Raw genomic sequence first — 12,783 nt, 5'->3', positions numbered from 1 at the left:
ATAACAACCACTTAAAACAATTGTGTATAAATAACGTTAAGATACCAAATTATCAGCAGATAACGAATAATAACGAAAAATGGAATATTATTTTATAATCTGCATCATATAATATTTTTTTATCATGCTATGAAAATTCAAATTTAGAACGCATTCTTTTCAGTTAATACGTCACATATGCTTACGAATTTTTATTTAATGAATACTGACACGCATGGCTCAGCCGAGTGACCTAAATACTTTTTAAAGCCTTTTAATTTTATATTACTAATTTATTTTGATACTTGACATTTTAATGTGTATGTATTATATTGTCGCTTTAACGCAATCGAATCCAAATGTAATTGTTGCCTTTAGCCTTTTTTTTATTTTGACTTGAAGTCATAACCGTTATAAATTAGAATTGTCCACTGCATTATAGATTACAAACTAGAAAAAAAAAAAAATACTTACAATTTCCTTATGTCAATTGTCGTTAGAAATTATCCTAAATGCAAATTTAATCGACATCGCCCTTTGGATTATCATCGGTGAATTACGATTTTATTCAAATCTTCACGGTAGAATCTACTTTCCGAATCGGTGGTTTCTTTACATTTAATTCATACTCAGCCGTTCTCAATTTAAGGGGGCAGAGTTTCTATGTCGTCAATCTCAATTCTATGGGATGGCAAATCCGAGACGACCGAGATGATATCAGGCTTTTAAGAGTTTGGAGTCTGAGCCAGTGTGACTCCAGGAACATGTACAAAACATTTTAGTTCCCAAGATTGATTGCGCATTGGTCTTACAGGTCTTTAGGTGGTGATACCATTTACCATCAGGTGGAACATTTGTCCAGCCATTTGTCCATTTATTTCATAAAAAATGAGAATGAGAATTTCTCGTCGGAAAATTCAATAACATTTCAATGGACCTAAGCTAAGCTGACCACTAGCACCCATCGAGGGCCGACGTCAAATAAAATAAGAGTAAACTGATATGGCTACAATTGTATCATTAATCATAGAATGAAGTAATTCGTGTCATTGGGGTTATTGACCGCTATCCTATCTCAAACACTCACAACATGTGGATAACAAATCAAAGTATATTTTACTAGCGACACGTCCCGGCTTCGCAAAGGTGCGATTTATTAATAAAGAAATGTATTTTTATTGTTACAGTCAGTTATCCGACCGCAAATTTCGCAGCGAACGATTTTCTAGACATATTCTGTTTAAGAAATTTGTTACAGACTTTTAAGATTAAAATTGTGATATCTCGGCTAACATACAGAAAATAAATATAATATTACCCTATAGTCAGAAATAATGTAACTTTATATCAGTAAAAAAAAAGAAAACTGAATTATTAATTCCAAAGATCACTCTCTACATACAAACTCCTTATAATATTAGAATAGATTCAAAGAAGCTCTTACTAATAGGTAATTTTAAATCGTTATTTTGCTAATTTAATTTAAATTTTATGTTCTCGTTAGAATACAGATATTAGAGAATAACCAGCAAGAAAGTCACAAGTTAAAAACAATTACATTTATTATTAATCCAGAATGGAAATCAACGAATATTATCTCCGTACTTATATCATATACATAGGTATATAATCCTTTATAGAGTAATATGTCTTATTAATAAAGTTTTCTTAGAATGAGGATGGATTGATATCGCTGAGACAGCAACTGTTACAAGCCTGTCTTTATTTCAATTTTTTTAACAATGCCAAAGACAAAAATCTACCACAGCACCGGTTCGGAAACAAACACCTCGGACCTGAGAAGAACCGGCAACAGCTTACGGATATGTGAATAATATTTTACTAGTTCAGATACGGGTACGGATACGTATTTTCTGATTATCCGATTGTTTCGGATAATTTCATTTATTTATTTCATTTAACTATTAGTTAATCTAAATTTGTAAGTGTTTATTAGTGGTGATGAGTAAAATGTAGAAATTACATTTAAACATAATAGGCTTAAAAATTGATTTTCGGTATTTAAAATTAGGTATAAACTTCATCGAGAGGTGTGTTACTATAAAAATTATTATTACGCTAAATATATAATATAATACCGAACAATTGTAAGATTAGTTTATAATAGTAAGTGTAAATTGTTGAAAACATTATAAACAGTGAATATTGTTCAAAATAAGTACGTATATAATTGTATTTAACTAACATAACATTCTTCATTCTTCTCGGTAGAATCTGCATTCCGAACCGGTGGTAGCTTCACTTAATATAGTTTGTTAAATGACCTACTCGAATAAAGTATATTTTGACTTTGATTTTGATTTTGAATATAAATAAATTTGAGTTTAACCATAAACGCACTAACTTAACCTACAAGTATTGTAAATTTAATTTCCTTAAATTTTAACGGTGACATACTTATTACATATTTAAAACAACTATGTATAAATAAAATTAATTGGCGAACATATTAACTATATTTAAATTATTGTTTTAATTTCCCGTTTATAAACTTTAATTTGAAACGTGATGACTTACTTCACGATTCATTATTATCTAATAATAATTATGAGGCTTAACATTGATGTCTCTTGTCAAACATACATAGATTGATTTAATAGATAACATCCTGGTTTTTTCTGGAACATTCCATTATAAAAGAAACTAAATCAATTAAATCTTTATTTAAATGTTTAGGTACTATAGGTAAAACCCGAATGATTTTTGTGATTCAGTATAGTATCATAATAGGCCTAATCTCTACACTATAAAACTTTATCAATCATAATTATTTAATATTTTAATGAAAACTATTGTTGTGCATGATTATTTTTTCTTAATTTTCTTTTTTTCGAAATGATCAGTGGAATCTACAGTCACCGGGCGGGTTGTCGATTCGTAGAAGACTGCCGGAATTCATCTCGTGCACGACGGTGAATCAAATCATCGCGAAGAATCTACATTGGAGCCATGCCATGGAATAATCTACTAGCCGTCTCCTTAAAAACAGTAGGACTGTTACTTACCAAAGAGTCAATCGGTTGGTCCAAGGGAATACCAGCATCTTCTTTGGCAGCGTGAACCATATCAATGATTCGTTTAGCACACTCTTCTATGCCTAGCGCCCAGTGGTTGGTGCCTGGTCCTCGCGCCTTGCCCACGACCTTGCCAGATTCGTTGCATATCACCAGATTCGAATGTGTTGCTCCCCTGTAAAATATTCATTTACTTTACTACATAATACAATTATTTGAAGAAACAAAACCATATTTATGAAACATAAATGCACACATTATTATACAAGACAAAGATGGAAAGCAGCGATGGTTAAGTGCCGTAACACATAACCAATAGTCTGATCAATCGGAACACAACAAAACAAAGTATTGCTGTTTGGCGGTAGAATATATGTGGGTGGTACCTACTCAGACTGGCTTGCACAAAGCCAAAGCCGCAATCGTACATTGTGCATGTGACATTGTACCGTCACATGTATGATATCTACCAATATTTTTATTCGAGGGGACTGAAGAATTAAAACTTTGTATAAAGATCTTTTTAAGGTAAAAAGTTGCTGACATGACGGATTATTTGCGCGTTTCCGAATCAATTCATTTTAAGACTACTGGTTAGATCTAAAAAAACAGTGGTAACGTTAGTGAGAAAGAACTCCAGAACTTTGTATTTCAGTTTATTGATGAGCACATATGGTATAAAAGCCGAGTTAGCCCAGAGCGCGTTCAAACTCAGGCAGGCACGTTTAATTTTCATTTTTGTGCTTAATTTGTGATTTTAATTAATCTCGTGCTCGATAGTGAGGGAAAACATCGTGAGGATGCAATGGATTTCAATGAAATTCTGCCACTAGTGTATCCACCAATCCGCATTGGAGCAGTGTTGAGGAATTAGTTCCAAAACTTCTCCTCAAACAGAAAGGACGCTTTTGCCCACCAGTGGGACATTTACAGGTTGTTTCTATATGCATAATAATATATGATAAAGTAATAATCGATTTTGGAGCATACAACATCCGTTTGAGACCATAAAACCAATCAATAAAATAGGCTATTTGACTGGTTTTTAAAATCCATTTTATATTATTTAGTAGAGGTTAAGGAACTCAGTAAAAGTTGTGTTTTTTAATTCTAGGACATATTTGCACAAATATATCAAATTAAAAATTTCATATTTAAATAGCGCGTGAAAACGCTACTTTGACTATAAGGCGCTGCAAAGGGGTCGGTGACGTCACTTGCCTGCATTGTAATCTGTGGCACTTATAATCCACATACAGTAGGCAAACGAGGTTAACAAGCAAGTGACGTCATCATAAACCCGACCCCTCAGGAGCGTTTTGTGTCATGTGACAAAAGGTTAAAAAAATGCATTTTTATTTATGGATTTTTGAATAAATTAATTATTACTTTCAACTTTCGTTAATAAATAACCATTTTTAAACTCATAATATATATATATATATAATTACAATAATTGACACTTTATTTTTCGCATTGTCAAATAGCCTATTGTTATGCATTTGGGCACATATATTATTTGGTCGCCAATCGTAGCAGATAATAGTTTTCAAATCAAACATTGCAACGTTGCTGGTTTTAACTAGTAACATATAAACTTGCGAAACGAGTGGGCAGTAAGCTGTTCGAGATGCTCCGTCAATTAATTTCCGTCGAAGTGGTTATGGCGCAATTTTAAATCAGATGCATGTATTCGACCTTCACCGAGACCCGAGAAGCAAGTTCAAATCGTCTTCTATCATAATTATAGATTTCATATCAAATTAAATAATTCCTCAATATATTTACTATTATAATAGTTTTCATTATTGAAGTGTTTAATCCTAACAAACTAGTTTAAAGCGGTTTAGTGCGGAAATATCTGTAATATTAAATGGTCCAATTTAGTTAATTCTTGTCAGACAAATCTTACGTAGATAAATACACCCAACCCCTTCAAATAATGTTTGGTGAACATTTTTTAACTTTTAGGGTAAAATTTTTGATATATCCAAATTTTCTTACACAGACAATATTTTATTTCCTAGTAACTTATTAATTCTAATCAAATGTCATAAATAAAAAAAAAAGAACTAGTCAATATTAATTAAAAAATGCACTATCCGTCCAGAGTTGCAACTCGCGTCTCTACATACTATCGAAGATCCTTATCTTAAATGGTATTCCCCTTAACAAATACAACATTTATTATTATATATTCAATGATATAACTATTAAACTATCAACAAACAATAATTACATATATTGCACTTATGATATATTTGCATACAATAATATTTATTTAAATCCATTGATAAGGACTTAATCAGTTATTGATGATATGTTATCAGCTAATCGTGAACTTGGCCTTATTGAATCGACAGTTCTTTCATATATTACGTTGGTATTAAATTGCCGTCTCGTTGCGATTTAAATGCAATTAATTGATTTCAACATGACAATTATAAAATAATTTCAAATGAATTTTTATAATCTAATTTGTTCATTAATAATTACATAGATAATTAAAAACGAAGAATATTTATCTATAAAAATCTATACTAGTATTATAAATGCGAAAGTAACTCCGTCTGTCTGCCTGTTACGATTTGATGAGATTTGGTATGAGACTAGCTTGAACTGCTTTTTATGATGATGTGCTGTTGTCCAGACCGATTTTGGCCACGGCCAGTCATCATAGTAACCATTATAGTTGCACTAGTGTGTGTTCAACCGCAGGTGCACTCTCTATAGCTTCTCATAACCCGATGGGATGATAAATCCAATACGACTGCAAGGCGTTGGCCGTTTTAAGGTGCTTTCCGAGGCACGGAAGTGTACAAAAACTTAAATTTTTCGATTCAGAGGTGTTACTGAATTTTTTTGTCAGAAAAACGTAATAGCTGTCTTTGGTCCGAGCTGTGGTTTGAATCCAGAACCAACCTCTTGCCTTATAGCCACAGGACTAACGAGGCTCTTACTTTCTTATACTGAACACCTGACCTGATGCAGACGAAGCCGCAAGCGAATGCTTATATTAATAAATAGGATTTGTTATACTGTACAGGATTACATGAATTATAATAGACCTCGAAGTTAGAATACGTTAGAATACAGGATACATAAATTATATTGTGTATAATTATTTATTGTATGTTTTTTGATTGATGATTCAATTGTTACTACTTAGTTTCTTCTTTGTTCGGTGTTAACTTAACATCAAAATGTTGATTTAAAAGTCTACTTGAATAAAGTATATTTTGATTTAATCACGAATTTTTCCTGTGGCAACACTAGCTAAATGTCATAAAAAACCTCTCAATAAATTAAACTTATTTTTTTTATAAAAAATAATTGTAATTAGTTTTGATTATATATTTATATCAAGTTATTAATGTACTATATAAGAAATATAATAATATTCTGAGTGTCGTGCGTTTATGTGCAGTGTTTCCTTGTGTTGTGTTCGTCAGCTGAAATTACGCAGGTAACGAACTCAATTTTAAAAAGTTTTCTTGTTCAACTTTTTGTTATCCCTCTAACTCACTATAGAAACCCTATTTAACAATTTATAAGTCAAATATTACGGTAACTGTTTGATCACACCGTCGCCGTCTATATTATTTTATCATTATTTAGAAAAGTGTGCTTTTTGAATATAAAAATATAATTAAGAATGCACATGACAAAATAAAAATGACTTGGAGAATTATTAATTGTGAAACTGGTAGAGGTGGCAGTCGCATCTCCGAATTGAACTCAATTGAAATCAATTATTAGCATATTTCAATAGATACAATCTGCTTCATAGAAAACAATTTGAATTTACGAGGGGTCGCTCGACTACCGACGCAGGTATCGAGCTTATAAGATATATATATGAAACCTGGGAGAAGTCGCAGGATGCCTTAGGGATTTTCTGCGACTTATCCAAAGCCTTTGATTGTGTTCAACATGAAACTCTGGTCAAGAAACTATATCACTATGGAATTAGAGAATGTGCACTCGACCTTCTGACTTCTTACCTTAACAATAGAATTTAGAGGGTTGACGTTAAAGGGACAAGGTCTCTTGGGGTCTCAGTTGGTATGGGGGTCCCACAAGGATCAATTCTTGGACCTTTTCTATTCCTCATATACATAAATGACTTGACCTTTCTTGTTGGGAACAAACATGATATAGTATTGTTTGCTGATGATAACTCTTTGGTTTTTAAAATTAATAGGAAACAGGTACTGTATGACGATGTAAACAATGCTATGTCTGATATAGTACACTGGTTGAGCGTAAATAATCTTAGGCTGAATAATAAAAAAAACTAAAATTGTAAAATTTAGCACACCCAACGTGCAAAATGTAAAACCCGATGTACTTATCAATGGGGAATCGATGGATCCAGTTGAAACAACTGAATTTCTTGGCCTTACTCTTGATGCCAAGTTACAGTGACTCCCCCATATAAACGGATCGGCGGGTAGACTGAGTTCTGCGGCATTTGATGTCAAAAAAATTAGATTATTTACCGATGTTGATACGGCTCACCTGGTTTATTTCAGTTACTTTCACAGTATAATGTCCTACGGTATTATGCTTTGGGGTAACGCAGCCGCTATCCATACTATATTTGTGCTGCAGAAGAGGGCTATTCGCGCAATCTATAACCTAGGAGCCAAGGAATCATTAAAGTATAAATTTAAAGAAATTAAGATATTAACTGTTGCTTCTCAATATATATTCTGTAATGTTTTGTATGTACGGAAAAATATTAATGTTTTTATGAGAAAATGTGATTCTCATACCATTGGTACAAGGAACAAACACAATCTTGTTACTCCTGTTACTCGACTGCATAGAGTCAGTAACTCTTTTGTGGGGCAATGTATACGCTTCTACAACAGGATCCCAGAAAGCGTTCAAAATGCTTCTGTTGCCAAATTTAAAAAAATTGTTAAGGAACGCTTGTGTGCTAAAGCTTACTATACAATTAGTGAGTTTATGTTTGATAGCACACCTTGGGAATGAAACGATCGCCTCCTGGTTGTTTCTATTCATATACAATTATGTATGTAATTAATTTGACAAAAAAAAAGACCCGCTGGGTTTCTTTCGCCGGTTCTTCTCAGGTCAGGGTGTTCCTATTTCTGAACCGGTGGTAGTGTTTAATTTGACCATCAATAAGTAAGTGTGATGCTTCTATGGTGAATAAAGGAATTTTGAGTTTTGAGTTTTTTTTTTTTGATCGTTGTAAATCGCTTGTTTTTTGGACGAAAATCAACCAAATATTACTGTTCATATATATGGCACTTTATCTGACATACGTTTACTCCCTTTTGATACTAAAACATCGTACGCCTCCAATTTCACGTTATTTTTTTTATGAGACAAAGTACAGATAAACGCTATTTAATGTTGATCCAAAGTATCTTACCGATTGTAAGATTTTCTACGTGAATTTATTCAGAAATTACATTCAAGTTACAAAAAAAGCTTAGCTATGAAAAATAACAGTTGACAACCCTATATAAGACACACCCACCAAACATATAAAATATACGTATATTTATATATCTAGTAAATAAAACAAGTGTGCATAAGCGCAAGAGATTGTAATGCAACGCGTGTCTGTTGAGCGGAATGCGGGCGATTGTTGCGGGAAATAACCTTTATCGGCCAATCAGACACACCCACTCCCAAGATGTAAAGATTGTGAATTGTGTCAATAGTCAATACAGAACAGATTCCTTTACACAGCTGACAAAATCAAACGTTTAATTGGATTTAGCATTAATTATATTAGTAACACAAGGACAATCTTTCGTTTATGACAATTGTCTAGACGATAATTTTTTGGTCACTATTCCCAAAGAAACATTGTCACATACCCTTGACATACCCTATCTTAGGCAAATTGACGGTACCAGATAATTCGCCAGATACCACATATCGTATACCAGACAACGGTACCAGATGTCCGCATATACGGTATGAACATTACAACACTTTATCTAGTTCTGGTTATGATCTGTAATAAGACACTTCGTGTCTCACTCGTGAAAATTTGGAAAACAGCGATAGGCTATTTTGATGCATATGTCCTTCAAATTTTATAATTATAACAGTCAAAATCGCGTATCAGCGAACATGATTGTCTACGATGATTTTCGGATTTATTTTTCCAGCTGCACCAACTGTATAGGTTCCAAAAATTAAATTCCCTTTTAATATCAAGCAAAAACGATCTATGAATACGTCATGAAACGAACGTTCAATCTCGTCAATTTGCAGCAAAATCAGTGACATTTAAATGTATCAACATTATTTTATTTATTTCAAGGTCAACATACAAATACTATATTAAAACCGGTACCACAATCTCGTTTGTTTTTATTTATAGTGATATGTGTAGTATTATCTATATTTTAGACTTATTTTTACTATTTACTACTACATAGCTGAATGACGCGCTAAGCTAAATTTATTGAGAGCCAAGATTTTCATGTTTTTTTTTTGCTATTGCTAAGTGCAAATATATATTTGTAAGTAATAAACCTTTTAGTAAGTCTTGGTTAGTGTATGTTTTATATTAGTAATGAAATTAGAATGATATGTAGTTTTTATTTTATTCTGGAACCTTCGCGGATGATTCGACTTACTTTTAGTTTTAGCCTTTATGGGTGACGTCATTCGCAAAAAAATATTATGACGTCGAAGACAACGCAGCACACATATGCACTTAATTGTCTCCAATTGCGCAGAAGATATTATCGTGCTATCTGCACTGTGCGCAAATAACTCGCTCTCAATTTCCGATTGAACGGTAAAACGACATAACCGGAGAGTACAGTCGCAAAGCCAAGACAGACGATCCCACGCTTCGAGATGATACACAGAACTTCTTGAAGGAAAAGCCCAACATTTTTTGGAGAGACCAACCAACTTGGACATCGGTCTTTATGCTTATAATACAGCCACTAAACTAATAATGCATTTGAATGAATATAATATATTCAACGAATAGAACCACTTAAATTTAATACGATTTTCCTTGGTGGTAGGGCTTCGTCCAAGTTCTTCTGGGTAAGAACCACTTGATTTATGAAATATTTTGCCACCAAACAGCAACACTTAGTATTGTTGTGTTTCGATTTGAATGTTGAATGAGCCAGTGTAAATACAGGCACAAGGATCATAATATCTTAGTTCATAGTAAAATTGGTGGCGAATTTAGGGATGGTTAATATTTCTTACAGCGCCAGTTGTGCCCAATTAATATCAACTTGTTGTGTATTTAATTTAAAATAAATATAAATCAATAAACACTAAATATTACGCTTAATTCAACAGAACATCTAAGTTCCGGTTTTTGTAATAATTATACACCAAATAAAAAATAAAGCCTTACGATTACGCACGAAAACATCTAATGTAAGCAAAATTAAATGTCATGTTGGATAAACAGAAATCAAGCGAAATTAATTCAAGGACTTCCTTCTTATGTATATGTCACCGTAAAATTGTAAATACCGTTAGATTATCATCTGTCTCGCGAGATGGTAAGCTGAATAAAGATTGTGAGCTGTAAAAACTGTCTCATAGGAGACCCTCCAAGCCGATTCCCTGCGGAGCATCACCGATAAGAGTACAGGCAGGGAAAAATATACAATAGTAACCTAACCAAAAATTTTATAAATAATTCTCGTTTCATATAAAGGTGGTTTAAAGTCAAAGTATTTTTTTTTATTCAGTTTAGAAGTATAACACTAAGTATCCTACTTATTGATTGTCAAAAAAATCTGCCACCGGTCCAGTATGGAACACCTCAGACCTGAAAGAAACACAGCGGACCTTTTTTACTTCCCTTCTACAATCAATAAAATTTGAATACCATTAAATCCGAAACATAAGAATACTAAGTACCTATTACTGTTTGACGATAGAATATGTGACGATTGGGTGTTACTCAGACGGGCTTACACAAAGCCCTACCACCATTTAAAAAACAATTTATTTTTAACCACAAATCTCCAGTTACCATTCCTAAGATCCCATTCTAAAAATCCGACGAGACGCCAAATCTGACCACCTCTCATCTCACTAGAAGTCTAGTAATTATATTCCACGTATATCAATAGAACAAGTAAACAAAAGTACCACTTATATCCGGCTTGCTTTACTGAATACAAATTGAACTTATCCGTTCTGACTCCAACAATGAGAATATATATTTTATATTCTATACAAATATGTCTTTTGTTCTTGATGTTTAACCGTCAATGACCGCTGAGAAGCGAAATGAATTACGTTTCGTTAAACATTTCGAATCTCTAAATTTAAACTACTGACATGTGACGTTTTGATTGGGAACCCGTGCCGTGAACGATAGGAGGACAATTCTACTAATGTAGCATTGAATGTAAGCATTGACTGAGAAGCAACTGGATCGTTGTGTCAGTGCAATAGGAAAAATACAACTAATATGTTATGCTTCGATAGTGACAATTTGTTAGTAGAATTCCTCAGGCATTAGAAAATCTATAATGCATTCTTTGCGATGTTTTCCTCAACATCGAACATGAGATGAATTATAAACAATTATTTAAAATGTACGTGTTCTATAACAGTAGTGTAATTTTATAGATAAAGGCGGACGCCATCAAGTTATTTTTATATATACATTTGTTTATTATTTGTACGTTTGTATGTCATAAAACCTAATTGAAAATGCGATGGGGTGCCTGGATACTTTTTTAACAATAAGAGTAAGATTCTTATGGCGGGAATTTCAGTCAGTAGAAGTTCAGTTTAAATTAAATTTCTGTTAAAATGAAGTTCAAAGGTGATATTAAGAAGATCAACTTTGCTGTTGTGACGTTTAAGTTGTAACTCTGTCAACTATTTCATTTATTATCAGCGTCCTAGTTACGGTAGGTGTTCAAAATTTACTTCAGAGAAAGTTGCGTTCAACAACTATTACTAGTACTTGTAAATCTGCGCACTATCAATAGTGTCTTACAATAATAATAACCCGTAATATTTTGTCTCTTTCTTGCTTTAAATGGTATCATACGTGTGAAAGAGACAAATATATAATTAACAACTTATCATCAAAACACGATAGCTGCTAAACAGACAAATATCTAAATGCACAGGAATGGAAATAACATATAATTTTATTGTGTTAAATAATAAATTGCAACTTTAACTATCGTCATCGCAATTTGCTTATAATTTGATTTGATTAAAATTATATTTAAATGTACTTAGTTCAATGTTTTAAATGAAAATCTACGTTATAGAAAATACGAAGATCGAGCGAGTGTAATCACGAACCCAATAAATTATTAATATTGGTACGTAAATATATAAATAAAAAAAATATAATATATTTTTATATAATGGTAAATTTGAAGAATACATTTTGTAATATTTTTTAATTATAAATTAAACTCTAGTATGATTCATTACAAATCTAAGTGTGTAAATATATTTAACTTTTTTAATATTCTAAAATGGAACAGCAAAAACAACTTTTCTGATTTATTTACGTGTATACGTACTTTTTTTTGATTTTACAAAATCTTTAACAATTATAATATTTAGAAAAACTTTGAAATCAGTTTTTTTTTTTAAAAAACTATCAGTGTTTATTGAAAAATCAAAGATATTCTATCGAAAATTAAATTTATAATTTAATGCTTTTTACGACTTCGGTATGTTCAATATCAGCTGTCTTGACTGATGAATTAATTGTTTTCAATGTTATAGAAAAGTAAAGGTGAAAACGTCCAAG

The 12,783-nt window shown here is 32.2% G+C and overlaps 1 protein-coding gene across 1 annotated transcript in view; it reads right to left on the bottom strand.

Annotated features, from left to right (window-relative positions):
• LOC113403183 (serine protease HTRA2, mitochondrial-like) overlaps positions 1-12,783 on the bottom strand; it is a 33,121-nt gene that overhangs the window by 19,808 nt on the left and 530 nt on the right. Inside the window, exon 2 of the mRNA XM_026643647.2 lies at positions 3,006-3,189. Within this exon, the coding sequence (XP_026499432.2) occupies positions 3,006-3,189 (184 nt within the window). The remainder of the gene's footprint in view (positions 1-3,005; positions 3,190-12,783) is intronic.

Source organism: Vanessa tameamea, chromosome 24 (genome assembly GCF_037043105.1).
Source record: "Vanessa tameamea isolate UH-Manoa-2023 chromosome 24, ilVanTame1 primary haplotype, whole genome shotgun sequence".
In the NCBI taxonomy this organism is placed as follows: Eukaryota; Metazoa; Arthropoda; class Insecta; order Lepidoptera; family Nymphalidae; genus Vanessa; species Vanessa tameamea.
The sequence above is the reverse complement of the archived record's forward strand: the minus strand, read 5'-3'. Positions and strand labels throughout refer to the sequence as shown.